Genomic DNA, 21,074 nt, shown 5'->3' on the forward strand with positions numbered 1-21,074 from the left:
CACTAGCCATTACCTTTACATTATTTATACACAACACATTACCATATCACAATGCACAATATATACCAAACGACGCAGGGCATAGTTTACACTATAATACAGTTGGTGTCTGCAGGGGCAAGAATGTGACAGCCATTGTCTACCACCCTTACATTTACACCTGCTAATTAGACGAGGTGAACAACCTAAAGGCAGGTACAAAACACAGTCAGGTCCAGACCTGCTCTGCCTCCTGTCTCTTTTGAGGCCAACTGCCACAATGTGAGGTGAGTCGCTGGAGTTAGGGTTGGATACACCTTGTTCTGGTGGAATGACTTTAGCGCTCTTTAAATCAAAATAGTGTAAGAAGAGGGACCAGACTGGGGGTACCTTTCTTGCGCCGGGTCCGGAACTGTCACGACTGTCACCTTTGCTGTCTGGGGGAAGTCTTAGACACTTGGACCGGCCTTTGCACTTGACAGCAGGGGGCGTAGCTTGGCTAAAAAGGACAGAGCGCCGGAAAAGGCAGTCAGACTTGGCAGGAACATGCAGCGAGCAGCAGAAGAAGTTTGGTGCTCCGTCCTCTGAGCACCGTGACTGCGCAGGTCCGCGTTATAGTATCCCTACTGGCACTTAGAGAGACTGTGACCGGAGAACTGCATTCTGCCCATTGGCTCCCGCTGCTCAAGGTACCCAACGCAACGGGCCAGTAAATACCGCGCACCTGCCTCCTAAGAAATACCGGGTGACTCACAGAGAACTGTACCCTTTCTCAACCGCATACTTCTGCCAAGCTTTGACAAGCTCCAGCAGTGTTGGAGACTGGTCAACACTCTGCAACCCGAATCCTGGACCCAGGACCCCGTGCAAGACATCGAGGACCCATCATCACCACCAGGAACCGGATCATCAATGCCTGCAGGATGACACCTGATTCATCACGTGCCAACCGCATTGGCACCACCGTTTTAACCTAGGACTCTGCAGTCAGGAAGCCGTCACACTTGGCGTAGTTGGCAAGATGCAGTCCAACAGCATGGAGGTGGCAGACCAAGCAGTGGGGTGGGGCCAAGGTCCAGCATATCCCTAGGGGCAATGTTACACAACCTCCCGATGTTTATTGGGAACAACACCATGCTATGGAGCTGGACTGAGCGAATCTGGGGAATGATGAGAATGTACCCCATGTCTCTTGCATTAGAGGCGGAGGTTGCCATGATGGCTTTAGATGGAGAGGCAAGGGATTCTGTTATGCTACGCCCCCCTCGAGAATGGGACACTTTTAATAATGTATTACAGATACTGGAAGAAACACATGGCGACCCCACAGATGTAGGGGAGTTACGCATGCATTTATTTTGCCGGGTGCAAAGGGAGGGAGAGACGGTGACTCGATACATGAACGCTCTACAGGAGAGCCACATTGCCATTACTAGAAAAGACGGCATGGGCATAGGGTCGACTGACATATTACTGCGAGATCGGTTGGTGACAGGCTTGCAAGACGTACTGCTAAAACAGGCCTTGCATGAGCGTGTGTGGGTAAATCCACGCATGATCTTTTCTGAAGTGGGAAGCAAAGCGTGCACATGCAAGTAGGAGCAGCGGGTGACAGTCCCGGTGGGGAAGGTCCGGCAGCTGAGAGGTATCAGTGACAATGGCCATCGAACCGAGATGGGTGGAAGAGTTGCGGAAAGAAATCCAGGGAATACGAGAAGAATTGTCCAATTCAAAGAAGAAACCAGCCACATCAAACTTGCCCGGGGGTAGAACTGGTCCTGAACCTCATCACGAAGTGGGAATGTCCAGTAGAGAAGAACTCTCTACTTGCTACAACTGTGGTGAGCTTGGACATTTGGCTCAGGGTTGTATACGAGGAAGAGGACCCCTACAGCGTCATCTGTTAAATTAGGCTCCGAGGCTGGGGGGATGCCTCCCGGAGCCTGAACAGTCCAGAGGGAGATTCAGAAGTCCCACAAGTCTAGTTTTCATGTGCCTTCTCGTCTGGACCGAAATGGATGGTCGGGCCATCCGATGTTTGGTTGACACCGGCTCACAGGTGACCACGATTCCTAAAGCGTACTTCCAACTACATTTCCCTGAAGCCATGCAGCCTGAATGGGGCCCAATGATAAAGTCGACAGCTGCTAATCACTTACTCATCCCGGTCGCAGGGGTGAACTGGATGCAAATCACTGTCTGTGGTAAAGACCTGGGCCGAAAGGGAGTGGTGCTGACTGCTGGAGATGCTGGTAACGGACATGCTGTCATGCTAGGGATGAACATATTAAAGGAATTCGGAAGTCTTCTCATCAATGTGTCCCCCAATGTGTTTCTAAAACAGTGAAGCCCTCACACTCCCCAGAGGAGAGTGTTCCAGCAGCTAATCCGTACGAACCATGCTCAAGAAACCTCTAGTGATGGGAAGATGTTGGGGAAAGTGATCGTTCCAGCCGCAGCCAGCCTGGTTCTACTACCAGATGGTGCTTACTCTGCTTGTCCGAGCTTGTACCCCCTGTAAGGAGTCGAGATACAGATAGAACCAGCTTGTATGGAGCAATTACCTCCAGGGCTCTTCATTGCGCGGACATTAGTTACTGTGCACGACGGGATGGTCCCAGTGCGATGTGTAAATCTGGGAGAAAATAATATCATGCTCCCACCCCGGAGTGAAGTTGCGCAAATTCTGGGCATGCTGGAGGAGCTGATACCACCACAAGCCGTACATTTGACAGTGAAACAGGGAGATCCTTGGACCCTGGCCATAGACAAGTCTACGGCAAAAGAATCTCGGCACCTGCGGGAGGGGCGCCGTATTCTGGATCAAATGCAGGCTGAATTAACCGCACTCACACCACAGCATGTCCAGCAGGTAGAAGCTCTGTTAGGGTGATATCAAGATGTGTTTGCACGTCACGAGGACGATTTTGGCTGCACTATGGCCATGACTCACGAGATACCAACTGGAAATGCCGCACCCATAAGAGAACGATACCGACAAATCCCACCACAAATATACCAAGAGGTGAAGGGGATGCTGACACAGATGTTGCAGAGTGTTGTTATTTGAGCGAGTCAGAGCCCGTGGGCTGCTCCTATTGATCTGGTACGAAAGAAAGATGGAAGTCTACGTTTCTGTGTGGACTTTCGGAAACTGAATGACTGCACTGTGCGAGATTCATATCCCCTACCCAGGATTGAGGAATCATTGTCTGCACTGAGAAGCGCAAAAATCTTCTCATCGTTGGATCTAGCCAGTGGCTATTGGCAAGTACCTATGTCCGAGTATGACCGAGCAAAGATGGCCTTTATACTGCCTATGGGCCTGTATGAATTCAACTGGATGCCGTTTGTCCTGGCTAACGCTCCTGGTACATTCCTTGACTTATAAAGGTGTCTAGGCAACTTAAACTTTGAAGCCACCCTTATCTATCTCGATCATATCGTGTATGCCGCCATGTTCGAGGAACATCTTCAAAGACTGGAACAGGTGCTGAGCCGACTCCAGAGACACGGTTTTAAAGTGAAGCCTCAGAAGTGTCATATGTTTCGCACCCAGATTGAGTACTTGAGACATGTCATCAGTCACGATAGGACTGGCGAGTAAACTGGGGCCAGGGGCACCTTTCCTGGCCCTAGCACTAGGGGGACCCTAGCTCACCCTGTTCCCTGGGATACCTCTAATGGCAAGGATGCTGGGTGTTGTGAATTCCGTTCTCGGGCTCCCTCCTGTGGTCGTGAATGGTACTTTGGTGAGTTCTGTCCTTGGACACCCTCTGGTGGCTTTAAGTGGAACTGCTGATCTTTGAGGTTGTCTTTCTCAGCTGCCCTCGTTTATTGCTGCTGCTGGCTTCCCTATTTAACTCTGCCCAGGTCGTTAGTTCATGCCAGCTGTCAATGTCTCAGTACTGGTTCAGATCTCTCTTGGATTTCTCAGATGACCTGTCTACTCCAGCAGAAGCTAAGTCCTCGCTAGTCCATTTGCTGTTCATTGGTTTTTGAATATATTTCTCAGTACATGCTATGTTTCTAGTCCAGCTTGCTATTATGATATTTCCTTGCTAGCTGGAAGCTCTGGGGGTACAGAGCTGCACCTCCACACCGTGAGTCGGTGTGGAGGTCTTTTTGCACACTCTGCGTGGTTTTTGTAGTTTTTAATACTGACCGCATAGTTCCCTTTCCTATCCTCTGTCTGTCTAGAGAAGATTCAGCCTCCTTTGCTAAAATCTGTTTCATTCCTGTGTTTGTTACTTCCTCTTAACTCACAGTCAATATTTGTGGGGGGCTACCTTACTTTGGGGAATTTCTCTGAGGCAAGGTAGGCTGCTATTTCTATCTTTAGGGGTAGTTAGCTCTTAGGCTGTGAAGAGGCGTCTAGGGAGAGTTAGGTACACTCCACGGCTATTTCTAGTGTGTGTGATAGGATTAGGGATTGCGGTCAGTAGAGTTACCACTTCCTCAGAGCTTGTCCCAGGTTTTTCCATTTTAACCATCAGGTAATTTCGGATGCTCCTAACCACCAGGTCCATAACAGTACAGCTGGCCTACAAAGTGTTAATGCATCTCAAAAGAGGGAAAAGAGAAGTTCTGAGTCAATTTTTTTTTCTCTGCTGCTTGTTTTGTCTTTTTTTTCCCCTTAACCTCTGGGTGGTTCAGGACTCAGATGTAGATATGGATATTCAGGGTTTGTCCTCTTGTGTGGATCAACTCGCTGTTAGGGTACAGAGTATTCAAGATTATGTAGTTCAGAATCCGATGTTAGAGCCTAGAATTCCAATTCCTGATTTGTTTTCTGGGGATAGATCTAAATTTTTGAATTTCAAAAATAATTGCAGACTGTTTCTTGCTCTGAAACCCCGCTCTTCTGGTGACCCCATTCAGCAAGTAAAGATTGTTATTTCTTTGTTGCGTGGTGACCCGCAAGACTGGGCATTCTCCCTTGAGCCAGGAAATCCTGCATTGCTTAATGTAGATGCATTTTTTCTAGCGCTTGGATTGCTTTATGACGAACCTAATTCTGTGGATCAGGCAGAAAAGATCTTGCTGACTCTATGTCAGGGTCAGGATGAAGCAGAAGTATATTGCCAGAAGTTTAGAAAGTGGTCTGTGCTTACACAATGGAATGAGTGTGCCCTGGCAGCAATTTTCAGAAAGGGTCTTTCTGAAGCCCTTAAAGATGTTATGGTGGGGTTCCCCACGCCTGCTGGTCTGAATGAATCTATGTCTTTGGCCATTCAGATTGATCGGCGTTTGTGGGAGCGCAAAGTTGTGCACCATTTGGCGGTGTCCTCTGAGCAAAGGCCTGAGCCTATGCAATGTGATAGGACTTTGACCAGAGCTGAACGGCAAGAACACAGACGTCAGAATGGGCTGTGTTTTTACTGTGGTGACTCTTCTCATGCTATCTCTGATTGTCCTTACTGCACTAAGAGGTTCGCTAGGTCTGTCACCATTAGTACTGTGCAGCCTAAATTTCTCTTATCTGTTACTCTGATTTGCTCATTGTTGTCCTACTCTGTTATGGCATTTGTGGATTCGGGCGCTGCTCTGAACTTGATGGACTTGGAGTTTGCCAGGCGCTGTGGTTTTTTCTTGGAGCCTTTGCAGATTCCTATTCCCTTAAGGGGGATTGATGCTACGCCATTGGCCAAGAATAAACCTCAGTACTGGACTCAGCTGACCATGTGCATGGCTCCCGCACATCAGGAAAATATTCGCTTTTTGGTGTTGCATAATTTGCATGATGTTGTCGTGTTGGGTTTGCCATGGTTACAGGTTCATAATCCAGTACTGGATTGGAAATCAATGTCTGTGTCTAGTTGGGGTTGTCAAGGGATACATACTGATGTTCCTTTGATGTCAATTTCTTCTTCTACTCCTTCCGAAATTCCTGAGTTTTTGTCGGATTACCAGGATGTATTTGATGAGCCCAAGTCCAGTGCCCTACCTCCTCATAGGGACTGTGATTGCGCTATTAATTTGATTCCTGGTAGTAAGTTCTCTAAGGGCCGACTGTTTAATTTATCTGTGCCAGAACATGCCGCTATGCGGAGTTATGTAAAGGAGTCCTTGGAGAAAGGACATATTCGCCCGTCTTCGTCACCGTTGGGAGCAGGGTTCTTTTTTGTGGCCAAGAAGGATGGCTCTCCGAGACCCTGTATAGATTACCGCCTTCTCAATAAAATCACGGTCAAATTTCAGTACCCTTTGCCTCTGTTGTCTTATTTGTTTGCTCGGATTAAGGGGGCTAGTTGGTTTACCAAGATTGACCTTCGAGGGGCGTATAATCTTGTGCGTATTAAACAGGGCGATGAATGGAAAACAGCATTTAATACGCCCGAGGGCCATTTTGAGTACCTGGTGATGCCATTCGGGCTTTCTAATGCCCCATCTGTATTTCAGTCCTTTATGCACGACATCTTCCGGAAGTATCTGGATAGGTTCATGATTGTATATTTGGATGATATTTTGGTCTTTTCGGATGATTGGGAGTCTCATGTAAGGCAGGTCAGGATGGTGTTCCAGGTCCTTCGTGCTAATGCGTTGTTTGTGAAGGGGTCTAAATGCCTCTTTGGAGTTCAGAAGGTTTCCTTTTTGGGCTTCATTTTTTCCCCTTCTACTATCGAGATGGACCCTGTTAAAGTTCAGGCCATTTATGATTGGACTCAACCTACATCTGTGAAGAGTCTTCAGAAGTTCCTGGGCTTTGCTAATTTTTACCGTCGCTTCATCGCTAATTTTTCTAGTGTGGTTAAGCCTTTGACTGATTTGACGAAGAAAGGCGTTGATGTGGTGAACTGGTCCCCTGCGGCCGTTGAGGCTTTTCAGGAGCTTAAACGTCGTTTTACTTCGGCTTCTGTGTTGCGTCAGCCAGATGTTTTGCTCCCTTTTCAGGTCGAGGTTGATGCTTCTGAGATTGGGGCAGGGGCTGTTTTGTCTCAGAGAAGTTCTGATGGCTCTTTGAGGAAGCCGTGTGCTTTCTTTTCTAGAAAGTTTTCGCCTGCTGAGCGTAATTATGATGTCGGCAATCGGGAGTTGTTGGCTATGAAGTGGGCATTCGAGGAATGGCGACATTGGCTTGAGGGAGCCAAACATCGCGTGGTGGTCTTGACTGATCACAAGAATCTGACTTACCTCGAGTCCGCCAAGAGGTTGAATCCTAGACAGGCTCGATGGTCACTGTTTTTCTCCCGTTTCGATTTTGTGGTCTCATACCTTCTGGGATCTAAGAATGTGAAGGCTGATGCCCTTTCTAGGAGTTTTTTGCCTGATTCTCCGGGAGTCTCTGAGCCGGCTGGTATTCTCAAAGAGGGGGTGATTTTGTCTGCCATCTCCCCTGATTTGCGGCGGGTGCTGCAGGAGTTTCAGGCTGATAGACCTGACCGCTGTCCAGTGGAGAAACTGTTTGTCCCTGATAGATGGACTAGTAGGGTTGTTTCTGAGGTTCATTGTTCAGTATTGGCTGGTCATCCTGGGATTTTTGGTACCAGAGATTTGGTTGCTAGGTCCTTTTGGTGGCCTTCCTTGTCACGGGATGTGCGTTCTTTTGTGCAGTCCTGTGGGACTTGTGCTCAGGCCAAACCTTGCTGTTCTCGTGCCAGTGGGTTGCTTTTGCCTTTGCCTGTCCCGAAGAGGCCCTGGACGCATATTTCCATGGATTTCATTTCTGATCTTCCTGTCTCTCAAAGGATGTCTGTCATCTGGGTGGTTTGTGATCGGTTTTCTAAGATGGTCCATTTGGTACCCTTGCCTAAATTGCCTTCCTCCTCTGATTTGGTTCCATTATTTTTTCAGCATGTGGTTCGTTTGCATGGCATTCCGGAGAACATTGTGTCGGACAGAGGTTCCCAGTTTGTTTCTAGGTTTTGGCGGTCCTTTTGTGCTAAGATGGGCATTGATTTGTCTTTTTCTTCAGCGTTCCATCCTCAGACAAATGGCCAAACCGAACAAACTAATCAGACCTTGGAGACCTATCTGAGATGCTTTGTCTCTGCTGATCAGGATGATTGGGTGACCTTCTTGCCATTGGCCGAGTTCGCCCTTAATAATCGGGCTAGTTCTGCTACTTTGGTTTCGCCTTTTTTTTGTAATTCTGGTTTTCATCCTCGTTTTTCTTCAGGGCAGGTTGAGCCTTCTGACTGTCCTGGTGTGGATTCTGTAGTGGACAGGTTGCAGCAAATTTGGACTCACGTGGTGGACAATTTGACGTTGTCTCAGGAGAAGGCGCAACATTTTGCTAACCGCCGTCGCTGTGTTGGTCCCCGACTTCGTGTTGGGGATTTGGTTTGGTTGTCTTCTCATTTTGTTCCTATGAAGGTTTCTTCTCCTAAGTTCAAGCCTCGTTTCATTGGTCCTTATAAGATTTCTGAAATTATCAATCCTGTGTCGTTTCGTTTGGCCCTTCCAGCTTCTTTTGCCATCCATAATGTGTTCCATAGGTCGATGTTGCGGAGATATGTGGTGCCTATGGTTCCTTCCGTTGATCCTCCTGCTCTGGTGTTGGTTGAGGGGGAGTTGGAGTATGTGGTGGAGAAGATTTTAGATTCTCGTATTTCGAGACGGAAGCTTCAGTATCTGGTTAAATGGAAGGGCTATGGTCAGGAGGATAATTCCTGGGTTGTTGCCTCCGATGTCCATGCTGCCGATTTGGTTCGTGCCTTTCATTTGGCTTGTCCTGATCGGCCTGGGGGCTCTGGTGAGGGTTCGGTGACCCCTCCTCAAGGGGGGGGTACTGTTGTGAATTCCGTTCTCGGGCTCCCTCCTGTGGTCGTGAATGGTACTTTGGTGAGTTCTGTCCTTGGACACCCTCTGGTGGCTTTAAGTGGAACTGCTAATCTTTGAGGTTGGCTTTCTCAGCTGCCCTCGTTTATTGCTGCTGCTGGCTTCCCTATTTAACTCTGCCCAGGTCGTTAGTTCATGCCAGCTGTCAATGTCTCAGTACTGGTTCAGATCTCTCTTGGATTTCTCAGATGACCTGTCTACTCCAGCAGAAGCTAAGTCCTCGCTAGTCCATTTGCTGTTCATTGGTTTTTGAATATATTTCTCAGTACATGCTATGTTTCTAGTCCAGCTTGCTATTATGATATTTCCTTGCTAGCTGGAAGCTCTGGGGGTACAGAGCTGCACCTCCACACCGTGAGTCGGTGTGGAGGTCTTTTTGCACACTCTGCGTGGTTTTTGTAGTTTTTAATACTGACCGCATAGTTCCCTTTCCTATCCTCTGTCTGTCTAGAGAAGATTCGGCCTCCTTTGCTAAAATCTGTTTCATTCCTGTGTTTGTTACTTCCTCTTAACTCACAGTCAATATTTGTGGGGGGCTACCTTACTTTGGGAAATTTCTCTGAGGCAAGGTAGGCTGCTATTTCTATCTTTAGGGGTAGTTAGCTCTTAGGCTGTGAAGAGGCGTCTAGGGAGAGTTAGGTACGCTCCACGGCTATTTCTAGTGTGTGTGATAGGATTAGGGATTGCGGTCAGTAGAGTTACCACTTCCTCAGAGCTTGTCCCAGGTTTTTCCATTTTAACCATCAGGTCATTTTGGGTGCTCCTAACCACCAGGTCCATAACAGCTGGGGTCTCCACTCTTGCCCTGTTTCCTAGCTGCAGCCCTGCGTCTGTCCCCCTTCCCCACCCAGGGAAGAGAGGCACTACTTTGTACCGTAGTATACCAACCCAACAGACAGGGGAACAAAGACAAGGGTAAAAGAAAATTCCACTCCCACAAAATATACTCTCACAAATAACAGAGGTATTCATCAGGGTGTGAAGGATGGGGGAAGAAAATAAGGCAGGTAAGGATGAGGAATTTCCAAAAGTACAAACCAAGCAACAGTCGCACAATAAACTCCTCCAGCTCTCCTTATCCACACCAGCTCCTGTCACTCCAGGTCTATGTAGCAAGTGCTAACTCAGACAAGGACTTGGCCAGAAGGCCTAGCTTTTATAGGAGAGAGGAGTGGCTAACCAAGCACAGCTGAATGCAGGGATTTCCACATGGCCAATTAACCCCTGTCCTGCTGAAAGAAAACAAACACATTTAATACTCCGGAGAAGTGCTTCTTCTCAGCGGCGAAGCAGGAGCCATTAGATGCTGCGGTCTTCTGACACTGCTCTGTCGCGGTAACTCTGTGACATCTCTGCAGAGGGGTGAGACTGTCCCATGAGAAAATCTCCGCCATACAAGATTGGCCTACCCCGAAGACCGTGAAAGATGTATGGGACTATCTGGGCCTCACCGAGAATTATCAGTGTTTCGTAAGAACTTTACTCGCATTGTGAAAACGTTACTAGAACTGTTAAAAGTGGTGACATCTGGTGCAAAGAACAGGACTATCCTGTGGGGAGTACGTCAGGAGAAAGTGTTTCGAGCCTTGAAGGTGGCTTTGACTGAAGCGCCAGTATTAGCCTATGCAGACTTCTCCCAGCTGTTTATTCTCTACACTGATAGAAGCCTACATGGACTCGGAGCTGTGCTGTCTCAAATCCAAGACAGAAAAGAGCGGGTAATTGCCCATGTGAGCCAGTCCTTACACAACCCCGAACAGAATCCAAACAATTACAGCTCGTTCGAACTGGAGTTGTTGGCATTAGTGTGGGCTATGACTGAGAAGTTTGCAGAATACTTGTCTGGCTCTGAAGTCCTGAAAAGCACCGATAATAACCCTTTGGTCCACCTGGAAAATGCAAAACAGGGCCCTGGAGCAGTGCTGGGTGGCTTGGATGGAGATGTTTCAATATAAAATCACCTACAAGAGAGGAGCTGAGAATACCCACGCTGATACCTTATCCAGAGTGACGCACCAAAAGCCTGGGCCCAACCGTGACGAAGAGCTGGAGGCTGAAGAGGTCTCGGAGTTTTGGGATTCTGCCAGGATGTTGGCAGCTACTCCGGAACAGCTACAGGCAGTGACTCGGGAATGCCTACTGGGACGGTCCCATGATGAGTGGGTCTGGTTACAATAAGAACATGGGGAATTCGCTCAAGTGAGACAGTGGGTAACTCTGAAACAACTACCCAGTCAGAGAGAGAGATGCCCTGTCCCCAGGGACTCTACAGATCCTTCGACAGTGAGAAAGACTCCAACTAAAGAATGGACTATTGTACAGAAAGATTCAGTTACAATGGGAACTGGGTACCACCTGGCAGGTGGTGATCCCCGAGGCGCTGCTGCCTAAGGTGTTTACGGAAGCACACGAAAGAGGAGCTCACATCGCTCAAGAGAAGACCTTTCAGTGGCTGCAAAAGCTAGTTTACCATCCTCGCCTGAAAGCTGTGGTGGAAGAGGCCTGTCGGCAATGTAGAAGCTGCGAGTTAGCCAAGCCTCTGGAGCAGAGAGCTCCCACACAGACCATTGTAACCTCTGCTCCTATAGAAGTATTGATTATCATCAATTATCTGACGATAGGCCCAGCCCACCAGGGATATGAACATTGTCTAATGAGGAGGGACCATTTCAATAAGCTCGCTGTTGTGACTCCAACACGTAACCAAACTGCCGAATCAGCAGCACATGCCATCTGAAAGAATTTTGTTCAAGTGTACGGCTGCATGAAGAGAATTCACTCCGATCAAGGTGCCTGCTTCCTAAGGCGAGTGATGGAGGAACTGCACTGCCTGTACCAGATCGAAAAAAAAAATCTCGGACAATGCCTTACCACGCTCAGGGAAATGGAGCCTGTGAACGGTTCAATCGGACTCTTATCCAGATGTTAGGGACACTAGAGGAAGTCCAAAAGGCCCAGTGGCCTGAATTTGTAGCTGAGTTAGTGTGGGTGTATAACTACTGAGTACATTGCACCGCCGGTTACACTCCATATACCCTGCTGTTCAGCCAGCCAGGAAGAGAGATTACAGAGCTGGAGTTGGATACAGAGGAGGACTACCCACGGACAGGGGTGTCCACCCGGGTCCGAGAACATCGTCATCATCTGCAGACACTATATCGCCTGGTGCAGACCAGGTTTTAGGAACTTGAGCATCCAGTGACAGCTCCTCTGCGAGGGACAGCTCTTCAAGCCGGGGACCGAGTGTTGGTCCGTGATAGGCATCCTAGGGACAAAATGGAGTACCGGTGGGAAAAAACTCGTACCGGGTGAAGTGGAGACTCAGCACGGAAGTGCCCATCTATGAAATTCAACCTGAAGGGGAAGAAAATGCTCCCACTCGAGTAGTTCACCGGAATATGCTACGTCCCTGTTTGTCGAGAGATCCTGACCAAATTGAAGAGGGGAGAAGAGCTCCTGAAATATCCCCTCTGGCCATTGCTGTTTGTGAAGAACAAGAGTTGCCTGATCCGTCGCCTGTAAATCCAGAAGATGGACAAGTTCCTGAAGTTTCTGAAGTAGTTGCTCCATTTGAAATGGGTGCGTCCCCGTCCTCGTCTGTTCAGCCTGACTCAACTACCCAACCTGATTCGACTACTCCTTCTGACTTAAGGCACTCCGAACGGGCCACAGCCGGGATACCCCCAACAGATATGATCAAGACCAGTTTATTTAGCAACAAATCGTTCAAGGACTAGTAGAATGTCAACACAAACTACAAGAACTCTCGCCCGTGGAATGGCGAGCAAAAGGAGAGGGGGGTGTAAGAAGAGGGACTGGACCGGGGGTACCTTTCTTGTGCCAGGCCCGGAAACTGTCGGGATTGTCACCTTTATTGTCTGGGGGAAGTCTTAGACACCTGGACCGACCTTTGTACTCAACAGCAGGGGACATAGCTAGGCTAAAAAGGGCAGAGTGCATGGAAAGGTAGTCAGACTTGGCGGGAACATGCAGCAGGAGAAGTTTGGTGCTCTGTCCTCTGAGCACCGTGACAGCGCAGATCCACGCTATAGTATCCCTGCTGGCACTTACAGAGACTTTGACCGGAGAACTGCATTCTGCCCATTGGCTCCCCCTGATCAAGGTACCCAACGCAATGGGCCAGTAAATACCGCGCGTGTGCCTCCTAAGAAATACCGGGCGACTCACAGAGAACTGTACCCTTTCTCACCCACATACTTCTGCCGAGCTTCGTCAAACTCCAGCAGTGTTGGAGACTGCTCTTCAGTCTGCAACCCAAATCCTGGACCCAGGACCCCGTGCAAGACGTCGTGGACCCATCGTCAAAGCCAGGAACCGGATCATCAACTCCTGCAGGATGACACCGTATTAATCACGTGCTAACCGTGTCGGCACCACCGTTTGAACCTAGGACTCTGCAGTCAGGAAGCCGTCAGACTGATAAGTTGACCTTAATGAACAGTTGGTATACCTATTGCCCCCTTACCTCCCTCAGCCACCTATTGTGTTCATATCACCTGTCATACACCTGTCTCTCTTTTCCCCTACCTGCGTGGAGTATTCCCCTATTCAAGTAAAAATTAATGTTAACTCTTGCTCTGTTTCCTGTCCTTTACTGCATCCCGCAACCTGATCACTCTAGTGTCAACTAAGTACCATATGTTTTTTACATGTATTACTACCATTTATTTGCTTACTGCAGGGTATTTATTGATGTTCTTATTCTAGATTTTACAAGTTTATGGCCACAGTGTGAATATGCCACTACACATTGCTCTTATTCTAAAAAGAATGCTAGCCTAGAAAAATCTGGCAAATGCGTAAAACATAGCAATGCGGTGCCTACTTACCCTTTAAATTCCCCACTGCTTCACAGGTATTAGTACCCACCAGTTTTGGTTGTAGCAGTGTAAGTATAAGGGTGCACACGTAGAATGATCCTCTGCGGATTTTTCCGCAGCGGATTTGATAAATCCGCAGGGCAAAAACACCGCATTTTTCCTACAGATTTATTGTGGATTTACCACGGTTTTTGTACGGATTCCACTGCGGTTTTCTATTATGGAGCAGGTGTAAAACCGCTGCGGATTCCGCACAAAGAATTGACATGCTGCGGAATGTAAACCGCTGGGTTTCCGCGCATTTTTTTCTGCAGCATGTGCACTGCGGATTGCGTTTCCCATAGGTTTACATTGTACTATAAACGCATGGGAAACTGCTGCGGATCCGCAGCAATATCTGCAGCGTGTGCACATAGCCTAAGACATTGGCAGGTGATAGAAATGGTGACAAGGTGCATATTTGTTACCACCTTTATTTCTTAAAGGGAATCTGTCACCAGGTGTTTTCTGCCCCATCTGAGAGCAGCATGACGTAGGGGCAAAGATCCTGATTTCAGCGATGTATCACTTACTTTACTGAGTGCTGCAGCTTTTATTAAAACTGTTTTACCATTGTGGTTTTTGTTGGAAGTAAATTTTAGGTTACATATAACATTTTGAATTCTTTTTATTCCTGTTTTGGGAAGAGAAAATGAACAGAATGTCTCAAAGCGAAAGGGCATGCCATCTCCTGCTCCCACCTGCTATCACTTTCTCTGCTCCTTCTCACTGCTGGTGATACCTCTCCAAATCCTGGTCCTCCTCACCACATCCCCAAAGTCAGTTCTTCCTCCCATCCATGCTCTATCACAAATTTCCGTAACCTCTCTAACCTTATACCCATTTGCCCGGCCCCCACTTCCCCAGTCCCACTAACAGGAGCTCTATGGAACGCTCGTTCTGTCTGCAACAAACTTTCCTACATCCATGATCTTTTTATTACTAACAAACTTTCCTTCCTCGCCATCACCGAAACCTGGCTCACCCCTTCTGACACAGCCTCTCCTGCTGCACTTTCGTATGGTGGCTTCTACCTTTTTCACCCCCCCCCCAGCACCAAGCATGGCGGAGGAGTTGGTTTTCTCCTGTCAGATAACTGCTCCTTCACCCCAATCCAACTTCCACCCTCTGTTACCCTCCCTTCCTTTGAGGTGCACTCTGTGCGCATCTACTCCCCCTCCAACCTCCAACTGGCTGTCATTTACCACCCCTCAGGGCTAGCCACCACCTTCTTTGACCACTTCACTATCTGGCTACTTAATTTCCTTTCTGCGGACATCCCCACTATCATCATGGGCGACTTCAACATCCCCATTGAAACTTCCCTCTCAGCTGCCACTAAACTTCTATCTCTCACTTCCTCCTTTGGCCTCACTCAATGGTCTTCTGCAGCCACTCACAAAGATGGTCACACACTGGACCTCATATTCACCCGCCTCTGCTCCCTATCTAACCTCTCTAACTCACCTCTTCCTCTTTCTGACCACAATCTACTCACATTCTCTTCCCCTCCACTCCTTGTCTACAATCCCCACCCCACAAACTTGCACACCCTCGCAGAAATCTTAAACACCTTGATCTACACTCACTCTCTGAATCCCTCCTCCCTTTCACAGATATAAGTTCCCTACACAATGCGGATGACGCTGCCACTCTATATAACACCACAATAGCTGTAGCTTTGAAATCTCTTGCCCCTCTCACACATACCAAAGCTCGCAAAATCAACAGACAGCCGTGGCTTACCAGCCTGACCAAAGAACTGAGGCGAGCTTCCAGGGCTGCTGAGCACAGATGGAAAAGATCCCACTCCAACGAGCACTTCATCGCATTCAAACAGTCCCTCACTACTTTCAAGACTACACTCGCCACAGCAAAACAAACCTACTTCTCATCTCTCATATCCTCCCTGTCTCACAACCCTAAACAGTTATTCAACACCTTCAATTCTCTCCTCCGTACCCCGCACCTCCTCCCTCCCCACTCATCTCAGCTGAAGACTTTGCCTCATTTTTCAAGCAGAAGATTGAGAACATCAGAGACACTATTAGTGAACAACCCCCAGAGCCCTTCCTCCCAACTACCCAGCCCTCCACCTCCAAAACCAACTTCTCCACCGTTACCGAAGATCGACTCTCCACTCTACTCTCAAAATCGCATCTCACCACCTGTGCACTTGACCAGATCCCATCCAACTTCATCCCAACCCTAACCCATCTCTTCAACCTATCACTAACAACTGGTGTTTTCCCCTCAAGCTTTAAACATGCCTCAATCACACTTATCCTCAAAAAGCCCTCTCTTGACCCATCCTCTGTATCTAGCTATCGCCCTATATCACTTCTCCCCTATGCCTCAAAACTACTGGAACAACACGTCCATCTCGAACTGTCCTCCCATCTATCTTCCTGCTCACTATTCGACCGCTTATAATCAGGCTTCCGGTCACACCACTCCACTGAAACTGCCTTAACTAGAAACTGCCTTAACTAAGGTCACCAATGACCTATTAACCGCCAAGAGCAAATGACACTATTCTATCCTCCTCCTCCTGGACCTTTCCTCTGCCTTTGACACAGTGGACCATTCCCTGTTGCTGCGGACCCTCTCATCCCTTGGCATCACAGACTTGGTCCTATCCTGGATCTCGTCATACCTAACTGACCGGACATTCAGCGTCTCCCACTCACACACCACCTCCTCACCTCGCCCCCTATCTGTCGGAGTCCCACAAGGTTCAGTCCTAGGGCCCCTGCTCTTCTCCATCTACACCTTTGGCCTGGAACAGCTCATAGAATCTCACGGTTTTCAGTATCATCTCTATGCCGATGACACAGATTTACATCTCTGGACCAGATATCACCACCCTACTAACCAGAATCCCTCAATGTCTGTCCGCTATTTCATCCTTCTTCTCCGCTAGATTTCTAAAACTTAACATGGACAAAACAGAATTCATCATCTTTCCCCCGTCTCACGCGGCCCCTCCAATGAACCTATCCATTACAGTAAACAGCTGCCCACTCTCCCCAGTCCCACAAGCTCGCTGTCTTGGGGTAATCCTTGACACTGATCTCTCCTTCAAACCACATATCAAAGCCCTTTCCACTTCCTGCTGCCTTCAACTCATAAATTTTTCACAGATCCGTACATTCCTAAACCAAGAATCTGCAAAAACCCTAGTCCATGCCCTCATCATCTCCTGCCTTGACTACTGTAACCTCCTGCTGTGGCCTCCCCTTTAACACTCTCGCACCCCTCCAATCTATTCTACACTCTGCTGCCCAACTAATCCACCTGTCCACCTGCTATTCCCGGTCTCCCCTCTGTCAATCCCTTCATTGGCTCCCCATTACCCAGAGACTCCAGTACAAAAGCCTAACCATGACATACAAAGCCATCCACAACCTGTCTCCTCCATACATCTGTGACCTCGTCTCCCGGTACTTTCCTGCACGCAGCCTCCGATCCTCACAAGATCTCCTTCTCTCCTCCCCCTTTCTTATCTCCTCTTCCCATAATCGCATACAAGATTTCTCTCGCGCATCACCCCTACTCTGGAACTCTTTACCACAACACATCAGACTCTCGCATACCATCGAAACCTTCAAAAAGTACCTGAAGACCCACCTCTTCCGACAAGCCTACAACCTGCAGTAACCAACGATCGACCAAACCACTGCACGACCAGCTCTACCCTCACCTACTGTATCCTCACCCATCCCTTGTAGATTGTGAGCCATTGCGGGCAGGGTCATCTCTCCTCCTGTACCAGTTGTGACCTGTATTGTTCAAGATTATTGTACTTGTTTTTATTATGTATACCCTCCTCACATGTAAAGCGCCATGGAATAAATGGCGCTATAATAATAATAATAATAATCTAGTGATTAAAATGAATTTTTGTTTGTGGGACATACACTTTACAGTACAGCCGTACTGCTATATATATATATATATATATATATATATATATATATATATATATATATATATATATATATATATATATATATATATATGTAGTTTGACAGGAGAGCGGGAGCAGAGAGTCAAAAACCCGCAATGCCAGCGGTTGCAGCTCCCCATGCACTGGGCTTGGGGAGAACAGTAATGACCTCTTCCTTTTGCCAGAGCACAATTCTCAATGAGCAATATGGGGTTGACGTTCTCAAAAACATTTTAGATGCTATATATTGTTTTATTTTGAGCATTAACACTACCAAGTCACCATTTTTTGCTGCTTTTTCACTGCATTTGTGAATACAGAGCTCAATACTCAAAAAAATTTTGAAAATAGATGGTTGGTTGTAAAATACACTTAAAGGGGCAAGTATATGCTATAAATGCGCAAGTTGAAAAGTTTATAGCACTAATCAAGCATTCATGATTTTGTCTTGTGTCTCATGGCATTATATCTGGTAGCACAAAACAATACTTTACCTATACAAGTTGGGGGAGATCCCCAGTGCCCATCTGAGCAGTGAATCGCACTGTCGCCATTCAAGAAGTGATGTTCTGAACAATGGTACACAATCACCGAGCCAGATTCATACACTGATTGCAAGAAATTATCTACACTGTGCTCTACTTTAGGAGGAGGACCACAAGATTTCAATGATTCTAGGCAAAGAAAAAGAGATTTATATAAGACAATTTACTGGTTTAGCATTGTGGGATAATGAATATGTTGTTTATTGTATACCTTTCTTTTTGCAGGAAGGATACTGAATTTGGCCATTTTTGCAGAGTCCTTTCACTTCAGTGTACATCGGCAGCTCAAAACCTTCCATGCACTGAAATTCCACCATATCACCATGTAAAAATTTTGAGTGTAGGTCTGAACTCCATTGAAGCTCCAAATTTCTCTCTTTGATGTCACCAACAGCGAGGGTGCAGGGCTCTACAGAGTGCAAAATAAATGTCTGCTTTAAGAAAACAATGTAAATTAATGTAAGATTCCAGTTTACATGTATAGGGTGTACTAGATCATAAACATTACACTTGACTTTGATGATAGAATTAGATGCATACGTCTACATTTCTTTCTACACTTAACTCATAGAAGTCTTCTACTGTATTTTGTACAGCCCAATGAAGTTGTGGCTTTTTTACATTTCACAAGGCCACCTAGGTTATAGCAATATTTAGACACGTACACCAGCGGACATATTTCAGTTAGTATACTAAATGCTCCCTCCTCTGCTCCAATAAATAAAATTATTACAGATGTTAACCAAAAATAGGTGCCATTCATGAGACGGTCTGCGTGGTTCATAATGCCTGATGAAGAGACCTGAGTAGTCTTGAAAGTTTTCTATTTGTTACCAAATTTTCAGTTAGCCGTTAAAAGGTGTCAACCAATGAGGACTCTCAATTTTTAATATTTTTCTATCTATTGGCGAACATGGCACAAACATGTATTTTTCCTAGTCAATAATTAATTATTTTGGAGCTATTTCAACCCAGAATAAAATATAGCACCCTATGGAGGCCCTAAATAGTGAAAATAATTTTTCCCTTGTGAATTTTCGTACATACGGCTTTTTGGGAATTGACCTTCAATTGTCTCTAATAACTTTTAGTTTTAGTGAATATTAGATTATAAAATACACCCTATGATACTCATCAGATGATTTGTAATACTAAACACATTGTATAGAACGTCTTACTTACGTAAGCATTTTGGCAGCACAGACCAGGATCCATGTATACAGTACACAGTTTTAGGCCCCTCCATCAGGTGGAAGCTGTGACATTTATAATCCACAGAGGAGCCATTTTCATAGCTGTCCAATGGAGCTTCAATGAGGTCACCTTTGCTTATTGTTGGTGGGGTTTGGCAATATTCATTGTTGACTGAAATATATCCAGAAAAGGCATTAGCATAATATACAGTTTATTACTACTTAGAAACATTTCCAGTGCTGAAAAATAAAATGTTAAATGTTTTTTAACATATACTGTATAGCATATTTATACATTATGCAGATTATTTCACTAACAGCTAATTATGTTTTTTATGTCTATATATATTTCTAGCGTTTTTTCTCATATTTTCATTAGTTTCTAACCTTTTCACACACATTGATTTCCCGGTGAGGTTCTGCTGGACTGGTGTTTCAAAACAATATCCCTAAATGGACTCTAAAAGGCTTATAAGAAAGGATGAGATGCCCTTAGAAAAATATTGACAGAATATAACAAAATGTGGTACTCCACCATAGCTTAACAAAAGATTACTATTTTGCTCACCATAAAGATCCTAATTGCCTGAAAATAAAGATACTTCAGCAAATCAATTAGTTTTACCCAAATTGTTATGGGAAATTAATTACAGGGATTGTCCACTACTAGGACAACCCCTTCTCATTCTGAATGTTTGCCCTGTTAAAATAACATTGATATTCACCTCCCATGTTGTTGCCGTTCCAGTGGTGTCGGCACTCGCGTCTCCAAGGCTCATGTGCATTTGTTATGACATGTGAGCCTTGCGCCCAATCTGCTCTGGTGTCACTGTCCCTGCCTTCAGACATATAAGTAATCTAGAGGAAGTGACCGGCCACCTGCAGCTCTCGCTTCCTCTTGATTATTTATAGGTTTGAAGGTGGGGACAATGACACCAGCAATGATTGTATATAGAAACAAAAGAGAGAGAGGGGAGCGCACATGAATGATATCGGCCGAGGAAGGGAACTGAAAGGTCAAGGACCTACTCACCATGTACGGTTATGCTGAACAAGCATAACAATGTGGAGTGGCTCAAAAGGGTTCCTAGTCCTGTGGGGCAGGTGAACGGCAGTTCCAAGACGTCGGCACAGTGGTATTTGGGAGGCAATGAGTGGAGAAAGATGGCTGAGTCCGGAGAGATGCCGGCGTGCAGGAGAGACTCCGAGTAATGTGCCCCACATGATCAAGGACCTGCCGATCACGTGGTGGAAGGTCCTGGAGCAGCAATGGAGAAGTTGGCTTGTCAGCCGCAGCTCCCGCCACAGTCCCTCTAGGAGGGAGAATCAGCGAACAATTAAAGAAAATAGCGGTCTGGAGGGAGCGCTGATGACAGAGGCCACTGGAGTGCAGGTTGGGGATTTAAAATCTTTAATCTTGAGTTTAGGGCCTTTTTTTTTTCCCGAGGGACAGGACTAGGTAACTTACCTCTATAACTGCTGTGGAATTACAACTATTTATTTCTTGCATAGACTGACACTTGTTCATGCCTTAGGACATTGGATCTCGATTCCTTGCATTTCCATATGGTGTGTGTGTGCATATGTTTATTTAAATAACTAGGACATTGTAGTATTGCAGTATATTTATTTCCCTGATTATTTTTCTACAGGGGTCTGCTCTCATTTGTTTACCATCTGTTTGCACACATGCCGTTTTGGACAAAATAGGATCCATGATATATCTTCTCCTGATATTAGGCTGGAG

General features: G+C 46.6%; 1 protein-coding gene across 1 annotated transcript in view; it reads right to left on the minus strand.

The window, feature by feature from the left end:
- LOC143788516 (coagulation factor XIII B chain-like) overlaps positions 1-21,074 on the minus strand; it is a 149,681-nt gene that overhangs the window by 22,040 nt on the left and 106,567 nt on the right. Inside the window, exons 8-10 of the mRNA XM_077278227.1 lie at positions 19,317-19,499; positions 18,346-18,543; positions 18,084-18,263 (exon numbers count right to left, since the gene is read on the minus strand). Coding sequence (XP_077134342.1) covers positions 18,084-18,263; positions 18,346-18,543; positions 19,317-19,499 — 561 coding nt within the window. The remainder of the gene's footprint in view (positions 1-18,083; positions 18,264-18,345; positions 18,544-19,316; positions 19,500-21,074) is intronic.

Source organism: Ranitomeya variabilis, chromosome 8, assembly GCF_051348905.1.
Source record: "Ranitomeya variabilis isolate aRanVar5 chromosome 8, aRanVar5.hap1, whole genome shotgun sequence".
Taxonomy (NCBI): Eukaryota; Metazoa; Chordata; class Amphibia; order Anura; family Dendrobatidae; genus Ranitomeya; species Ranitomeya variabilis.